Source organism: Balaenoptera musculus, chromosome 3 (assembly GCF_009873245.2).
Source record: "Balaenoptera musculus isolate JJ_BM4_2016_0621 chromosome 3, mBalMus1.pri.v3, whole genome shotgun sequence".
NCBI classification, from domain to species: Eukaryota; Metazoa; Chordata; class Mammalia; order Artiodactyla; family Balaenopteridae; genus Balaenoptera; species Balaenoptera musculus.
Window position 1 is genome coordinate 61678055 of NC_045787.1, and position 18015 is coordinate 61696069.

General features: G+C 35.4%; 1 protein-coding gene across 2 annotated transcripts in view; it reads right to left on the reverse strand.

Annotated features, from left to right (window-relative positions):
• Nucleotides 1-3945: 3945 nt before the first annotated feature.
• HOMER1 (homer scaffold protein 1) overlaps nucleotides 3946-18015 on the reverse strand; it is a 126187-nt gene continuing 112117 nt past the window's right edge. The window contains exon 9 of one of the 2 annotated variants that reach the window (XM_036847660.1): nucleotides 3946-7028. In XM_036847660.1, the coding sequence (XP_036703555.1) occupies nucleotides 6840-7028 (189 nt within the window). In that variant the 3' untranslated portion in view covers nucleotides 3946-6839. Of the gene's footprint in view, nucleotides 7029-7747; nucleotides 8162-18015 lie in introns of those variants that run through there. The other variant, XM_036847662.1, reaches the window with a different exon arrangement.

The following is an 18015-nucleotide window of genomic DNA, read 5'->3' on the forward strand; positions in this document are numbered from 1 at the left end:
CTTGGATATTCCATAGGCATCTTAAACTCAAAACAGATCTAACCCATCATTCATCTTGCTTTGTCTTGCCTCCACCAAAACTAACCCTTTCCCCATGTTGAATTCACTATCTGAGTAAATGGGATGGTAAAACCTGGCTGTCCAACTCAAGAGATCTAGGAGTCATCTTACATTCTTCTCTTTTCTTTGCCATCTACTGATTCCACCAAGAAGCCCTACTCATTCTACCTCCCCAATACTCTCTGAATCCATTTCACCTTTTCCATCCCAGTACAACCACCATAAAGCCACCTCTCAACAGGGACTACTGTGATTTGCAGAACTACCTAGACTTTTAAACCATATATTTTAACACTGTATCACTTCTTTAGAAAAAAAAAATCCTTCAATATCTCTAGATTATCTTCAGAATAAAACCCAAATCTTTCATATGACTTACAAAGTCTTTCCTGATCTACCCTTCGCCTACTCCTCCATCACCATCTTTTGCCATATACCTTTCCCTAACACCCTGTGTGTCAGTGTACTAACCCATTCTAACCTTCTAAATGTCTCAATGCTTTCATCCCTCTAAGCCTTTGCACATGACAAATTCTCTACAATTCTCTCACACCCCTTCAACTAGCTAGCTCTTACTCCCCCACCCAAACTCAGCTAGGTATCATCTCTTCTGGAAAAGATTTCTTGACTCTTCTTCCCTCTGGGCTTCCTCATGCTAGTCCTCTTTATCAGAGTACTTATGCACTGTAAACTGTCTGTGTCCTGCACCGAAGTATGAGCTTCTCTCTTGTGTCTCTATTCCTGGGATATACCAGGTGCTCAACAAATATTTTAGGTAAGAGAATAGAAGGCATGACTTAAGAGGCCAATGGATCACTTACAGGCCTATTAACAAAATACTAACCCCACAACTGTGATTTCCCAGTGAGAAGGCACCTTGCTCTATGAGTCTTTTTAATTAATTCAATTCAAACCCAACCCTTCCTTAAAAAGTTAAACATAGAATTACCATATGATCCAGCAATTCCACTCCTAGGTATATATTCAAAGAAATGAAAGCAGGATTCAAATATTTGTATATGAATGTTCACTGCAGAATTATTCACAATAGCCAAAAGGTGGAAATGATCCAAATGTCCATCAATAGATAAATGGATAAACAAAATGTGGTAATATCCATACAATGGAATATTCAACATCGAAAGGGAATGAAATTCTGACATAAGCCACAACATGGATAAACCTTGAAAACATTATGCTAAGTGAAATAACGCCAAATACAAAAAGACAAATATTATATGATTCCATTTATATGAGGGCTACCACCCATCTAAAGAACCTAGGGCCATGAGTCACTTCTGTGAATGATCTAATGGCCTGATCAGTCACAGAGGCCTTAACTTCTGTGGAAACAGAATTGATCACAAAGTTACCTAGTACTGACTGCAAAACCCACATCCTGCTGAACTATTATTTAGTGTTGGAGGATGAGTTTTACAAGTTTACAACTTACTTCATTAGGGAACTTAAGAGATAAATTGTCTTCCCAAGGCCTTTATAAACAGTTTGCTACTTAAATTTTATAGACTGAAATTCTGCATATGAAACTTACTTTCTTTGGATTATCTGAAGCCTGTAAGTTTAAAAAAACTGGGGAGTAAAACATATTGCATGAATATAACACCTGCAAACAAAGTATGACTTGCAACTGAATGATGACAAGCATTGTAAACATCAAAGGAAGCTGAATGAAGAAGTTCAAGAAGAGCAAATATGAAATATATAGTTAAGAAGTGTCCTAACAGAGGTATTGCAGACAGGCAAGCTCAAGGGAAGAACGGTACCAGCAACATGAGTAAGATCTCCACCTTCTGACAGTGGGCTGGATGACCAGACTGACTGCTGTGGGAACATAGCAGGTGCATCATCTGAGCCTTTTTCCCTCATCCCCCCTCCAAAGGAAAACCCCTGGCAGGGACCCTATACGTAGAAATGAAATGTCAAACAGTTAGTACAGTGCCTGTCACATAGCAGATATTCAACAAACACCCATTTCTATTCCATTTTATACTGAAGTTGTTGGGAAAGCATTTACTTCAAGTACGTCTGCTTTCTAGCCCTGTTTTCTGAAACAGTCATTCCACTTAAGGTATAACAATCAAATAAGTCATATACACAAGTCATATAGATATGACTTACTATATATATATACATATATATGCATATATAGTAACATAGTTATAAAACACGGATAACAAGATAAAATCATGAATGTAGTTAGAAAAAATACCCACAAAAGAAATTTTTCTATATTACAGAAATGGGCTTAATTTTTGGGGGCACCCATTGTCATCTTAATTTGGTTTTATTAGGAGAAAAGAGAGTAACATTTCTGTCCCTGGGTAGATCTGACGTGAAAATAATTGACAAAAGTAGGTCAGAATCCCATGGAATGGTGAGGTCTGAATGTTAGGTGTCTTATATTAGGTTATAAATCCTGACAGGCAATAATGACAGGATCTTCTGAAAGCCTTTGAAATTCACTAGGGCAGTCCCAACTTGTTTAGTTAAAAGCAGCAGCAAGGTAGGAAATAGAACTTCATGTGACTCTGGCTACCCTGATGTGTCTTAGATAAAAGCTGAAGTCATCATGCTCCTACTCTTTTTGCTGGCTTTGTTTTCACAAAAAATATCCTCTCCTTACCCACATACACTTCTGGTAGCCTTTGGAACGTGTCCTTTAATCTACAAGATAAAATGCGTACTTAAAGAGATCAACGAATTGACTAGAAATCTGTTGGGAGCTTATGGCCTGTCCCCTATTCTAGATGCAATTTCTCTCCCTGGGTCACCTGTTTTTGGTAAAAATAACTCAATTCTTTTTTATCTAATATACTAAGCAGAAATCACTTGGCAGTGTAGTGCTGATTTTTTCCTCGGATAAAATTGTTAGCAACTTGTAGCTACTTTACTAGGTAATATCAATATATAAACAAAAAGAGAAAAACATTCATTTCTTTTAATTCATTAGCTATGCTTATTTGTGTGACACCTATATATTGGTTTCCCATAGAGAAAAACTGCCATAAAAATTTAAGGTCCAATTTAACATGAATATTAGTTAAAAATACACTTTCACAATTTAGAGTAAGGTGAATGATACATCTGTTTCCATTATAAAATTATCCTTTTCTAGTAATTTTTACAATATTTTCTCACATGAAAATTATCTTCTCAACAAATACTTATTATAGCATAGTATCCTACTTGAGAAATTTTTTTAAAATGTGTCATTCTCAACTACTTCTTACCTGAAAGTTTTCCTCTTTAAGATTTATATAAATTAATTGACTTCATGAATGATAAAGGAACAATGTTAAATATCCAGAAGAAAAAAGTTCAATGAAGACTATTTCATGGCTTTAAGCACTGAATATCAGGATGTTAAAATCATTTGATATCAAATAAACAAAAGGATTTCTTTAAAAAACAAAACAAGAAACCACTGCCACCAAACACATTTTCCCAAATGGCCTGCCTCGCATTCCAGAGCTGACAGAAAATCAGGTCTGCAAGGAGACAGCAGCTGAGCTGCATACTCCAGAGTTAAGTAAAAACATGGGAGGCCGGAGCACACATGTGAAAGAATACATTTAATTTTAACAAGGCAAAGAAATGAGTTTTAAAAGGTGGTGGTGGTTTAACTGAGTGTCTCTTTTAGTTCCACTTGAAAAAAAGGTGTAAGTTTTCCCTCTAACTGCTTCCCAACAGTTCAATGACAGCAAAACTTTAAATCTATGGTGGTGCTGGAGTTCTTCTATTAGGGACAAGAGGGATGCAACTTCATGAACTTTTTTTAATCTGCAGAAAGAAAGGGGGAGAAAAAAAAGACAGAGAGAAAGAGAGAGAGAGGAGAAACAAAAACTAATTTTCCAGGCAGGGAAATACTTATAAAACCTTTTATGTCAAAGTTAGGATTTCACAACATAACACACTAATGCAAAATCCAGTAGCACCTGTAAGATTTAAGTAAATGCTGCCATCACTTAAATGCTTTTTAAAAAGTATCTGTAAAAGACTGAAGGAAAAAAAGATACATTCTCCAGAGAACAACAAATGTATTTCAAAATAAAAACTGTATTTTTGTTTTTCTTTTTTTCAATTTTTTTTTGTACAAGAATTCATAGTTATCATATAATAACTTACACACAAATGGGATCAATCTCTGCTCTCCTTTTCTGTGTCACTTCAAGTCCACATGTTCAGGCTATAGTCCCCAACATTATTTTCTGATAAATATATTACCACAGTTTGATCTAAATATACATTATATAATACTTGTCTCTGGGAAAAATCAAATTTTAATATGCAAACTTTTATTTATATAATACAGAAATGAAGAAAACTACAGTAGGCACACAACCTAATTATGACTTGTAGATGATGATTTCTAGATACTCTCCTACTGTAAATGAATGTTTAAAATAGTCTTAATAAGAAAATTTTATTTATATGTGCACTTGTGTCCACCTTATCCCATATACTGTACACGTCTAATGACAATCTGGGAATTTAAAGGTGCAGCCCTCAAGAAATTGTTTAATCACTAAAAAAAGAAAAAATTAGACTCTATTGGAAAGGAAAAAACTCACAAAATTTCCAATTTTAGATTTCATGTCCATAGGAAAATATTAAAAATAATTTTCTGTATATACATATGAGTATATGTATATATTGAATTACAGATGTCTCATATATCAATACAATTCAAGTGGAGACATTTTGGTGAGTTATTTTCCCATTAAATGACAACTATGTCAAAATTTAAAAATATCTTATTACATCATTAAAATAATTCACTTACCATTTCAACAGCTTACCCTTTTTTTTTTTTGAATTTTTAACTCTTCATAAACAAATTTCCTGATCCCTAGTGTTAAATCCCCTATTCAAATTAAAATCTGGTGCTCTGTTACTCAGAAACTGATGGATAAAATCACATCTACTTCAAAATTCCATCAATCAAATAAATTTTATTACCTGATTTATCAGAGAAATAGCTCTGAGCTTGTGTACCTAAATTATCCTCCCTATTATAAACAGGTGAGGAAAATACCCTAAAATAGATGGAGGTAACTTACATGATATTATAGCACATATAATACAAGATGATTAAGTGTCTGATATAAACTTTTCAGAGACACCTGAAAACTCACTTTAGAAACTAACTTTAGAAACAAACCATTTATTTTTCACTCTAATATAAATTAATATGTATGTATTTACATACATACACATACATATATAAAACAAAATTGTCTAGTGTTGATTAGCTGTTTGTGAGTGAAAAAATGGTTACAGATTGACTAACCAGCTTAATTCTGTACTTAACAATTCAACTGTTTTGGGGTACAGACAAAAAGTCAGTGCATTTGTAAACTCCATGGAGTCAGATACTCAAGCATACACTTTAAATAAGAACCCTCCTCAACATCACAAGCATTGGACAGCAAGAATATATGGACTCTGATGCAGTTCCTACTCCAAAGCAGACTAGACAGCACTTGACTTACTTTTAAAACAGTTTCTTAAAAGAAATATATAAAGAAATGCATGTTTGCTAAAAGTCCTTTAAAATTACCTCAAAACAACATTAAATCCTGTTCACTGAGAAGAGCCCGCTGAATTGAATTCCTGTTTTGAAATGCCTAGTTAACAGTTTAGAATATTGCCTTGTGAGGATTGACTAGAGACGTGGTTGATGTGAAGACCCAGACAGAGTACACGGCTCCAATCCCAATAGTCCTCTGATTGGCTGCTTGATGGAAATGGATCGCCTTTAAAATAGCTATACACCTTAAAATGATCTATAATAAACAGTTTCCCAACAACCATTATTATTTGTAAATTGAAATGCATTAATCATTCAGAAAAGATTTCTTGCAAAATATATAAATAAATGTAACTGCATATTCTGTAAATATACTTAACATTGCTAGACCAGACCGCCAGGGACGGGCTGCTGTATTTCAGTACTGTGTGTCAAATTTATTAGAAATTTAAAAAGAAAGATTTTGGAGGGACTCAGCTGCCTTCATTAGTTGGCTTTAAAATGTGTAATAAAATGGGAGACAATATCTTCTCATAAATACATGGAATCAATATGGAAAAGTAAACTATACAGCAGACAAGATTAGAGAACACCAGAGTGTACCAGAGTGGTCACCAGAGTGAAATATCTTCCAGTATAAAAAAAGGGAAGAACTCTATACACCCAGTTATAGTAAGTATGTTTCAATTAAAGATGCAGCTCACTCTCACTCCTGGCAAGAATTAATTGGTAATGGCACTGCTGCCAGCAGTGCAAAAATATCCTGAGAAATTATTCAGATTACAACAAAAGACAGGGCTTTCATCACTAAGTTTTTGCACAAAACACAGCTTTAGATATCATAAATAAATTAATTTAAAAAGCAGATAACTTTCACTGTGTTGAACACAAAAAGGGGATGTGACCCAGACATTTGTTAATTCTCCCATTGGCTAATATCAGAAAAAAAGATTGCATTAAGTGTCTGTTTATAACTTTCTAGTTAACTATGGCCAATAATATACATGGAGGTAATCTGTAGTTCAAGTTTTTCATCTCTTTTTCCCCAGCTAGCTACAAGCTGAACTCTAAAATTTACACTGAAATATACAATTCCAATTTTCAAAAGATCCTCCTCCTGGACAAGGGATATTCAAATTTTTTGTGCAATCTTGATGCAGAGCCCAAACAGTCCTATGAAGAGAGACAGTATATTTTTTAATCAATTGGCACTGAAATTTAACTTTCCTTAGCTGCGTTCTAGTAGCTTGGCCAAGTTATCTCGTAATTCTGTTAGTTCAAAGATTTTTCCATCAAGAATTTCTAACAGTGTCTTCAGGTTATTGCGAAAAGCTTCTTGTTCATTCTGACTTTTCTCCAGACGTTGCTCCAAGTCAGACAGTTGTCCTTCCAGGTCTTTGTTCCGAATTTCTACTTCCTTTAGAAACAGAAGTGTGATATATATATGTGTGTCAGTTTAAGACTTAACAAACAATATAACTTTTGTTATGACTAATATTGTCGTAGTTAATGCAGCTTGATAATTAGGATGACTTTCTGAGTCTCAATGCAATTTAAGGAGGTTTTTAGATTTTGCCATCTGAGAAATCCATGTGGTTTTATTGATTGGCTTGTTCATGAATACATCTGTCCCCCCAACACAAATTTCCTGACTGCTTGCTTTGTGCCAGGCAACACTAGTGTAGGCACTTCAAATACTGAGATCGGATGAAGACCCATTTTGTGGATTATCTGCATCTCTTTTCTATTTCTGCCCATGTCCTTTTCCTCTGGCACAATTGTTAGCAATCTCAGATGAAAGCAGGCAGAGAAAAAGAGAGAAATTAATTTTTTCTCCTTATTGGAAATTTTGGAGAAAGACTTAGAGAAGAAAAATGACTCAAATAAGGTTTTAGGATCCTCCGAATATGTTAATTATTCTTTGTTTCGCCTCAATATCAAATGAATGCATATGGTAGAGAATGTAGCTCACCTGCTAAAAACTGTAGTGAAGATATATAATAACTGTACATATAAGAGAATTATACAACTAACAATTCCAATATACTGCAGATTAAGGAAAGAAAAAAATGACAAAAGGGAAGTAAAAGTTCATGACAACAAAAACATTTTTAACTTTTTAAACAGAATAAAATCTGGCATACTTAAAAATTATTTAGAAGTTACTATATATTATATCTGAAGGACAGTAGATTTAAAAAAAAAAACTATTGAAAGGCAATCTGGTAAATGTTAAATGAAAATAACAGAACATGAAGCAGCACACTGCAACAAGGCAAAAATTTGTATGCATGAGGACAAACAATGGGAATTAAAGTACACACAGAAAATAGGAAACAGTTCTGGTTGTTGGCATTATGAGCACTTCTTTCCAAAATGTATTTGTCCTATAATGTCAGCAAAATTAAACTTTTGAGAAAAATAATTGGAAAATTGACTTGAATACATATAAGAAAGTAACCATTGATTTAGCATTCTCAACACAAAGAAATATTCACATGTTTAAGAGCAAAGCTCAAGCAAAAGGACACCACAGATGAGTCGAAGAGCCTGGGAAAATACAAAAAAAGGAAGAAAGCAGTTATAATGACTTATAAAGAAAGAATTTAGGGAATTCCAATCTAATCTTAAAGTATTTACTGTTAGATGTTAACCAGGTATGTTTCTAATCTTTTTCCTTTGAATAATCTACAAGGTGAAGATAAGTAAACTGAGAGCAGATTCTGAAACCAATAAAATATTTATAAATTCAGAAGCCAAGTTCATGGAGGCTCTAAACTATGGGGGAGAAAACAGACCCTGGGATCAAATGTAAAAATTCCACTCATGATTGCACAGCATGCTCTCTTGCCTGCTTAAACAATAAGCTTAAGAGTACTGTAGAATGTTTCCAACTGTAAAAATAGACCAAATGTCATTCACTAGAAAACACCCACTTCACCAGGCACCGCCCAGTTTGCCCTCTAAAGCCGTCCTTAAAAATGAAAGGCTTCCTTGTTCTCCTTGCCAATCAATGAAACATCCAACCATTTTCAGTGGAAGCAAGAAAAAACACCAAATTCCCTCAGCTATTAAAATTGAGCTGTTCTCTCCAGGAGTCTCGTGCTCTAAGCCATTTCTCTGATGGAGGAATTTCACTAGGCCCGTAACAAAAGGGATCCAGTACAATGCTGTTGGTGCTGGTCTATTCTGAGGCAGAGAATAAGATCCCAGAGGAAGAACAGACAACCCAGGATCAGTATGAAGCAACCTGATTGGTGGCATGTCCCAGTTTTCTACCTTCTGTCTATATTTTCCATCCCTTCTTCTTGACTTTTATTCTTCCTCCCAACTCATTCTTCTGCTTATTAGCATTTTTGTGCTAGTATTTCCCCTTCTCCTTTACCGATATGTGAGCATATGCCAGGGGCACCAAGATAAAGCACTAAGGCCAGAATTTGCTAAATCCCTTTTGAGTGCTTTAAAAGGCAGTAACTGAAAGTATAGAAATGCAAATGCTCTGTATTTGTTAGATATGGGGTCTACAACACTACAGTGATTAAAAAAATGTAAACTATTATTACCACCATCAATGGGACCAGGTCAGGTTATAAATTTAAATCTTGCATCATTTAATCTAAATAAAAGCTACAAAAAATTGTCTTTATTGATATCTGATTCACACCTTAAACTCTTAAAAGTAAGATATATTATTGTTCTATTAGATTATTAACCTTCATATATAACATGACATAAATCATCAAAACAAGTATTAATAATTCAACAGAAAAATGGGTAAAAGAAGAAGTTCTTCAACAATTATTACTGTCTTCTACATACTAGGCACTGAAGATAAAGTAGAAAATAAACAAAGACAGGCCCTGTTTTGATGGAGCATGCATTCTAGAAGGAAGATACTGGTAACAAAGAAGTCAACAGAACAGAAGACGTCTGTGTAACTAAGGAAATCACTGTGTACATTGAAATCTTTCAACCATCTTTCCAAACTGTGTAAACCAATAATAAGAACAAATAAAATGACACGAATTCCACAACTTCAACTAGAAGAAAGAGAACAATACAAACTTCAAGTTACCTATAATTAGGAGATATAAGCACCAGTTTCTAGCAAAGATATTTCTCAAGTTCTTACTCTCTTCACAGAGGGCAAGGCAGGGCTGTGGGGAAATGTACAGAAGAAGGAAGAGGAGAATGAAAGGCCTAAGACTGAACTCTAATAATCCAAAGAAAGAAAAAGACCACTGAAAGTGCCAAAATACTGGTGGAAAACAAAAAGTCCTGGTAGACCAGAGCAGCCTACAAGAAGCGAATTCACAGTGTACAGGACACTCGAGAAAGCAACCTTGGAAAGGCATACTTCTGAGAGTAAAAAGAAGAGAAAGGGACTTTGGGGATAGCTAATCATAAAATAAATGGTCCTTCCACTGGGAAATTCATTTAGAAAGTCCAAAAATTATGATATGGGCAAAGGTATACCAGGCAGGGGTTGTAATACTGGTAGAAAAAGTGGCGAAGAAAGACACCTTTAATGCTAAAAGTGACAACACACAATGAAGATATAACAATTATGTTTATGTACCAAGAAACACAGTAGCCACCTTTATAAAGTAGAAACTACAGGAGCTGTAAGGAGACATAGAAAAAAATACACTGATAAGAGCTTTTAATATTCCACTCTCAATATAGGACAGATCAAGAGGAACAACAACAAAAAAGGTAAGGATATAGAAGGCTTAAACTACAAAATCAATAAAGAGCATTCACAAAATTGATCATATGCTAGATTACACAAAAAATTGGTAAATTATGCAAAGGAGAAATTACATAAACAAACCCTTGTGATCACAATGCAGTAAAACTAGAAATAAGTAACTAAATCATAAAACTAAAAGGCCCTTCCAAGAGCAAATTAAAACATGTTCTTTTAAACACTTCTAGTGTGAAAGGGAAATAAAACCAAAATTACAGAATTTCAAGAAATAATGATAATGGAAACACTGTCAGAATCTATGGGACACATTAAAGCAATGACCAGAGGAAAATCTATAGCCTTAAACACAAATAAATAAAAATGAAAATAAAGGAATTAAATTCCCTTCTCAAAATGCTAGAAAAAGAATAAAAAAGTAAACCAAAACAAAGCATAAGGCAGAAATAAAGATAAAAGTAAAAATTCATTAGGTGGAGGACAGAAAAAGAGTAACACTGATTAATAAGTCAAAATCTCCTTTTGCAAAAAACTTAAAATAGACATACCATTACTTAAGAAAGAAAAGGAAAAAAAACAACTATATAAAATAAGAAATTATAAGAGTTCCCACCGAATATTTGAAAACCCAGAGTAAAGCTTGAACAGCCCAATATCTGCAGAAGAAATAGAGAGTAATCAAGGAATTACTCCATAAAAAGCAACAGGCCCAGATGGTTTCAAGGGGAAGTTCTATTAAACTTTCAAAGACTAGACAGTTCCAATATGACATAAATTATTCCAGAGCATAGAAAATAAACAAAATCTTCCAAATTATCTTATGAAGCTAGTATAGCCTTGATACCTAAATCTTATAAATCAGCCCCCACCTGAAAAAGGAAGAAAGTTACAGACCAATATTACAAATGAATATCACGTAAAAACTGTAAATAATAGGGAACAAAAATCTGGTACCACATTAATAAAATGATACACCACAGCTAAGTGGTATTTATTCTAGGAATGCAACATGGTTCACTTTTAGAAAATCCATTAATAAAATAAACCATATTAATGGATCTGGGGAGAAAAACTATGATTATCTCGATAGATACTAAAAAAGCTATTAACAAAATTCACTCATTCGTGGTAAAAACACTCAAGAAAATAGGAATAAGCCACTCTCATAATATGGTAAGATACGTATATTTTAGTGGTAAAGCCAGCATTTCAATTAATGGAAAAATATTAGAGGCATTTCCACAAAGATGAGGAACAAGATAAGTCTGTCACCTCCACTACTGTTTAACACTGTACCTGTATTTTTTGTTTGTTTACTCCTCAGTGCGTGAGATCTTTTTTTTTTTTAACATCTTTATTGAAGTATAATTGCTTCACACTGTTGTGTTAGTTTCTGCTGTAAAACAAAGTGAATCAGCTATATGCATACGTATATCCCCATATCCCCTCCCTCTTGTATCTCCCTCCCACCCTCCTTATCCCACCCCTCTAGGTGGTTGCAAAGCACCGAGCTGATCTCCCTGTGCTATGCAGCTGCTTCCCACTAGCTATCTGTTTTACATTTGGTAGTATATATATGTCCATGTCACTCTCTCACTTCGTCCCAGCTTACCCTTCCCCCTCCTGGTGTACTCAAGTCCATTCTCTATGTCTGTGTCTTTATTCCTGTCCTGCCCCTAGGTTCATCAGAACCATTTCTTTTTAGATTCCATATATATATGTTAGCATATGGTATTTGTTTTTCTCTTTCTGATTTACTTCACTCTGTATGACAGACTCTAGGTCCCTCCACCTCACTACAAATAACTCAATTTTGATTCTTTTTATGGCTGAGTAATATTCCATTCTATATATGTGCCATATCTTCTTTATCCATTCATCTGTCGGTGGATACTTAGGTTGCTTCCATGTCCTGGCTATTGTAAATAGAGCTGCAATGAACATTGTGGTACATGACCTTTTTTTTTTTTTTTAATTCTTTATTTATTTATTTTTGGCTGTGTTGGGTCTTCTTTTCTGTGCAAGGGCTTTCTCCAGTTGGGGCAAGCGGGGGCCACTCTTCATCGTGGTGCACGGGCCTCTCACTGTCGCGGCCTCTCTTGTTGTGGAGCACAGGCTCCAGACGCGCAGGCTCAGTAATTGTGGCTCACGGGCCTAGTTGCTCTGCGGCATTTGGGATCTTCCCAGACCAGGGCTCGAACCCATGTCCCCTGCATTGGCAGGCAGATTCTCAACCACTGCACCACCAGGGAAGCCCACATGACTCTTTTTGAATTATGGTTTTCTCAGGGTATCTGCCCAGTAGTGGGATTGCTGGGTCATACTGTAGTTCTATTTTTAGTTTTTTAAGGAACCGCCATACTGTTCTCCATAGCAGCTGTATCAATTTACATTCCCACCAACAGTGCAAGAGGGTTCCCTATATTCTCCACACCCTCTCCGGCATTTATTGTTTGTAGATTTTTTGATGATGACTGTTCTGACTGGTGTGAGGTGATACCTCATTGTAGTTTTGATTTTCATTTCTCTAATGATTAGTGATGTTGAGCATCTTTTCATGTGTTTGTAGGCAATCTGTATATCTTCTTTGGAGAAATGCTTATTTAGGTCTTCTGCCCATTTTTGGATTGGGTTGTTTGCTTTTCTGATATTGAGCTTCATGAGTTGCTTGTATATTCTGGAGATTAATCCTTAGTCAGTTGCTTCATTTGCAAACATTTTCTCCCATTCTGAGGGTTGTCTTTTTGTCTTGTTTATGGTTTCTGTTGCTGTGCAAAAGCTTTTAAGTTTCATTACGTCCCATTTTATATTTTTGTTTTTATTTCCATTTCTCTAGGAGGTGGGTCAAAAAGGATCTTGATGTGATTTACATCATAGAGTGTTCTGCCTATGTTTTCCTCTAAGAGTTTTATAGTGTCTGGCCTTACATTTAGGTTTTTTTTTTTTAAACATCTTTATTGGAGTATAATTGCTTTACAATGGTGTGTAAGTTTCTGCTTTATAACAAAGTGAATCAGTTATACATATACATATGTCCCCAAATCTCTTCCCTCTTGCATCTCCCTCCCTCCCTATCCCACCCCTCTAGGTGGTCACAAAGCACCGAGCTGACCTCCCTGTGCTATGCGGCTGCTTCCCACTAGCTATCTATTTTACGTTTGGTAGTGTATATATGTCCATGCCACTCTCTCACTTTGTCACAGCTTACCCTTCCCCCTCCCCGTATCCTCAAGTCCATTCTCTAGCAGGTCTGCGTCTTTATTCCCATCTTGCCCCTAGGTTCTTCATGACCTTTTCTTTTTTTTTTAGATTCCATATATATGTTAGCATAGGGTATTTGTTTTTCTCTTTCTGACTTACTTCACTCTGTATGACAGTCTCTAGGTCCATCCACCTCACTACAAATAACTCAGTTTCGTTCCTTTTTATGGCTGAGTAATAGTCCATTGTAGATATGTGCCACATCTTCTTTATCCATTCATCTGTTGATGGACACTTTGGTTGCTTCCATGTCCTGGCTATTGTAAATAGAGCTGCAATGAACATTTTGGTACATGACTCTTTTTGAATTATGGTTTTCTCAGGGTATATGCCCAGTAGTGGGATTGCTGGGTCATATGGTAGTTCTATTTTTAGTTTTATAAGGAACCTCCATACTGTTCTCCATAGTGGCTGTATCAATTTACATTCCCACCAACAGTGCAAGAGCGTTCCCTTTTCTCCACACCCTCTCTAGCATTTATTGTTTGTAGATTTTTTGATGATGGCCATTTTGACCAGTGTGAGATGATATCTCATTGTAGTTTTGATTTGCATTTCTCTAAGGATTAATGATGTTGAGCATTCTTTCATGTGTCTGTTGGCAATCTGTATATCTTCTTTGGAGAAATGTCTATTTAGGTCTTCTTCCCATTTTTGGATTGGGTTGGTTGTTTTTTTAATATTGAGCTGCATGAGCTGCTTGTAAATTTTAGAGATTAATCCTTTGTCAGTTGCTTCATTTACAAATATTTTCTCCCATTCTGAGGGTTGTCTTTTCGTCTTGTTTATGGTTTCCTTTGCTGTGCAAAAGCTTTTAAGTTTCATTAGATCCCATTTGTTTATTTTTGTTTTTATTTCCATTTCTCTAGGAGCTGGGTCAAAAAGGATCTTGCTGTGATTTATGTCATAGAGTGTTCTGCCTATGTTTTCCTCTAAGAGTTTGATGGTGTCTGGCCTTACATTTAGGTCTTTAATCCATTCTGAGTTTATTTTTGTGTATGGTGTTAGGGAGTGTTCTAATTTCATTCTTTTACATGTAGCTGTCCAGTTTGCCCAGCACCACTTATTGAAGAGGCTGTCATTTCTCCACTGTATATTCTTGCCTCCTTTATCAAAGATAAGGTGACCATATGTGCGTGGGTTTATCTCTGGGCTTTCTATCCTGTTCCATTGATCTATATTTCTGTTTCTGTGCCAGTACCATACTGTCTTGATTACTGTAGCTTTGTAGTATAGTCTGAAGTCAGGGAGCCTCATTCCTCCAGCTCCATTTTTCTTTCTCAAGATTGCTTTGGCTATTCGGGGTCTTTTGTGTTTCCATACAAATTGTGAAATTTTTTGTTCTAGTTCTGTGAAAAATGCCAGTGGGAGCTTGATAGGAATTGCATTGAATCTGTAGATTGCTTTGGGTAGTATAGTCATTTTCACAATGTTCACAATGCTGATTCTTCCAATCCAAGAACATACTATATCTCTCCACCTGTTTGTATCATCTTTAATTTCCTTCATCAGTGTCTTATAATAAGTTTTCTGCATACAGGTCTTTTGTCTCCTTAGGTAGGTTTATTCCTAGGTATTTTTATTCTCTTTGTTGCAATGGTAAATGGGAGTGTTTCCTTAATTTCTCTTTCAGATTTTTCATCAATAGTGTATAGGAATGCAAGAGATTTCTGTGCATTAATCTTGTATCCTGCTACTTTATCAAATTCATTGATTAGCTCTAGTAGTTTTCTAGTAGCATCTTTAGGATTCTCTATGTATAGTATCATGTCATCTGCAAACAGTGACAGTTTTACTTCTTTTCCGAATTGGATTCCTTTTATTTCTTTTCCTTCTCTGATTGCTGTGGCTGATAATTCCAAAACTATGTTGAATAATAGTGGTGAGTGTCGACAATGTTGTCTTGTTCCTGAACTTAGTGTAAATGCTTTCAGTTTTTCACCACTGAGAACGATGTTGGCTGTGGGTTTGTCATATATAGCCTTTATTATGTTGAGGTAGGTTCCCTCTATGCCTACTTTTTGGAGAGTTTTTATCATAAATGGGTGTTGAATTTTGTCAAAAGCTTTTCCTGCATCTATTGAGATGATCATATGGTTTTTATCCTTCAATTTGTTAATATGGTGTATCACATTGATTGATTTGCATATATTGAAGAATCCTTGCATTCCTGGGATAAACCCCACTTGATCGTGGTGTATGATCCTGTTAATATACTGTTGGATTCTGTTTGCTAGTATTTTGTTGAGGATTTCTGCATCTATGTTCATCAGTGATACTGGCCTGTAGTTTCCTTTCTTTGTGACATCTTTTTCTGGTTTTGGTATCAGGGTGATAGTGGCCTCGTAGAATGAGTTTGGGAGTGTTCCTCCCTCTGCTATATTTTGGAAGAGTTTGAGAAGGATAAGTGTTAGCCCTTCTCAAAACGTTTGATAGAATTTGCCTGTGAAGCCATCAGGTCCTGGGCTTTTGTTTGTTGGAAGATTTTTAATGACAGTTTCAATTTCAGTGCTTGTGATTGGTCTGTTTATATTTTCTATTTCTTCCTGGTTCAGTCTCATAAGACTGTGCTTTTCTAAGAATGTGTCCATTTCTTCCAGGTTGTCCATTTTATTGGCATAGAGTTGCTTGTAGTAATCTCTCATGATCCTTTCTATTTCTGCAGTGTCAGTTGTTACTTCTCCTTTTTCATTTCTAATTCTATTGATTTGAGTCTTCTCCCTTTTTTTCTTGATCAGTCTGGCTAATGGTTTATCAATTTTGTTTATCTTCTCAAAGAAACAGCTTTTAGTTTTATTGATCTTTGCTATCATTTCCTTCATCTCTTTTTCATTTGTTTCTGATCTGATCTTTATGATTTCTTTCCTTCTCCTAACTCTGGGGTTTTTTTGTTCTTTCTCTAATTGCTTTAGGTGTAAGGTTAGGTTGTTTATTTGAGATGTTTCTTGTTTATTGAGGTAGGATTGTATTGCTATAAACTTCCCTCTTAGAACTGCTTTTGCTGCATCCCATAGGTTTTGGGTCATCGTGTTTTCATTGTCATTTCTTTCTATGAATTTTTTGATTTCCTCAGTCATCTCTTGGTTATTAAGTAGTGTATTGTTAAGCTCTATGTGTTTGTATTTTTTACAGATGTTTTCCTCTCATTGATATCTAGTCTCATAGCGTTTTGGTCGGAAAAGATACTTGACACGATTTCAACTTTCTTCAGTTTACCACGGCTTGATTTCTGACCCAAGATATGATCTATCCTGGAGAATGTTCCATGAGCACTTGAGAGGAAAGTGTATTCTGTTGTTTTGGGATGGGATGTACTATAAATATCAATTAAGTCCATCTTGTTTAATGTGTCATTTAAAGCTTGTGTTTCCTTATTTATTTTCATTTTGAATGATCTGTCCATTGGTGAAAGTGGGGTGTTAAAGTCCCCTACTATGATTGTGTTACTGTTGATTTCCCCTTTTATGGCTGTTAGCATTTGCCTTATGTATTGAGGTGCTCCTATGTTGGGTGCATAAATATTTACAACTGTTATACCTTCTTCTTGGATTGATCCCTTGATCATTATGTAGTGTCCTTCTTTGTCTCTTGTAATAGTCTTTATTTTAAAGTCTATTTTGTCTGATATGAGAATTGCTACTTCAGCTTTCTTCTGATTTCCATTTGCATGGAATATCTTTTTCCATCGCCTCACTTTCAGTCTGTATGTGTCCCTAGGTCTGAAGTGGGTCTCTTGACAGCATATGTATGGGTCTTGTTTTTGTATCCATTTAGCAAGCCTGTGTCTTTTGGTTGGAGCATTTAATCCATTCATGCTTAAGGTAGTTATCAATATGTATGTTCCTATGACCATTTTCTTAATTTTTTCGGTTTGTTATTGGAGGTCTTTTCCTTCTCTTGTGTTTCCTGCCTAGAGAAGTTCCTTTAGCATTTGTTGTAAGGCTGGTTTGGTGGTGCTGAATTGTCTTAGCTTTTGCTTATCTGTAAAGGTTTTAATTTCTCCGTCGAATCTGAATGAGATCCTTGCTGAGTAGAGTAATCTTGGTTGTAGGTTTTTCCCTTTCATCACTTTAAATATGTCCTGCCACTCCCTTCTGGCTTGCAGAGTTTCTGCTGAAAGATCAGCTGTTAACCTTATGGGGATTCCCTTGTATGTTATTTGTTGTTTTTCCCTTGCTGCTTTTAACATTTTTTCTTTGTATTTAATTTTTGATAGTTTGATTAATATGTCTCGGTGTGTTTGTCTTTGGGTTTATGCTGCATGGTACTTTCTGTGCTTCCTGGACTTGGGTGGCTATTTCCTTTCCCATGTTAGGGATGTTTTCGACTATAATCTCTTCAAATATTTTCCCAGACCGTTTCTTTTTCTCTTCTTCTTCTGGGACCCCTATAATTCGAATGTTGGTTTGTTTAATGTTGTCCCAGAGGTCTCTGA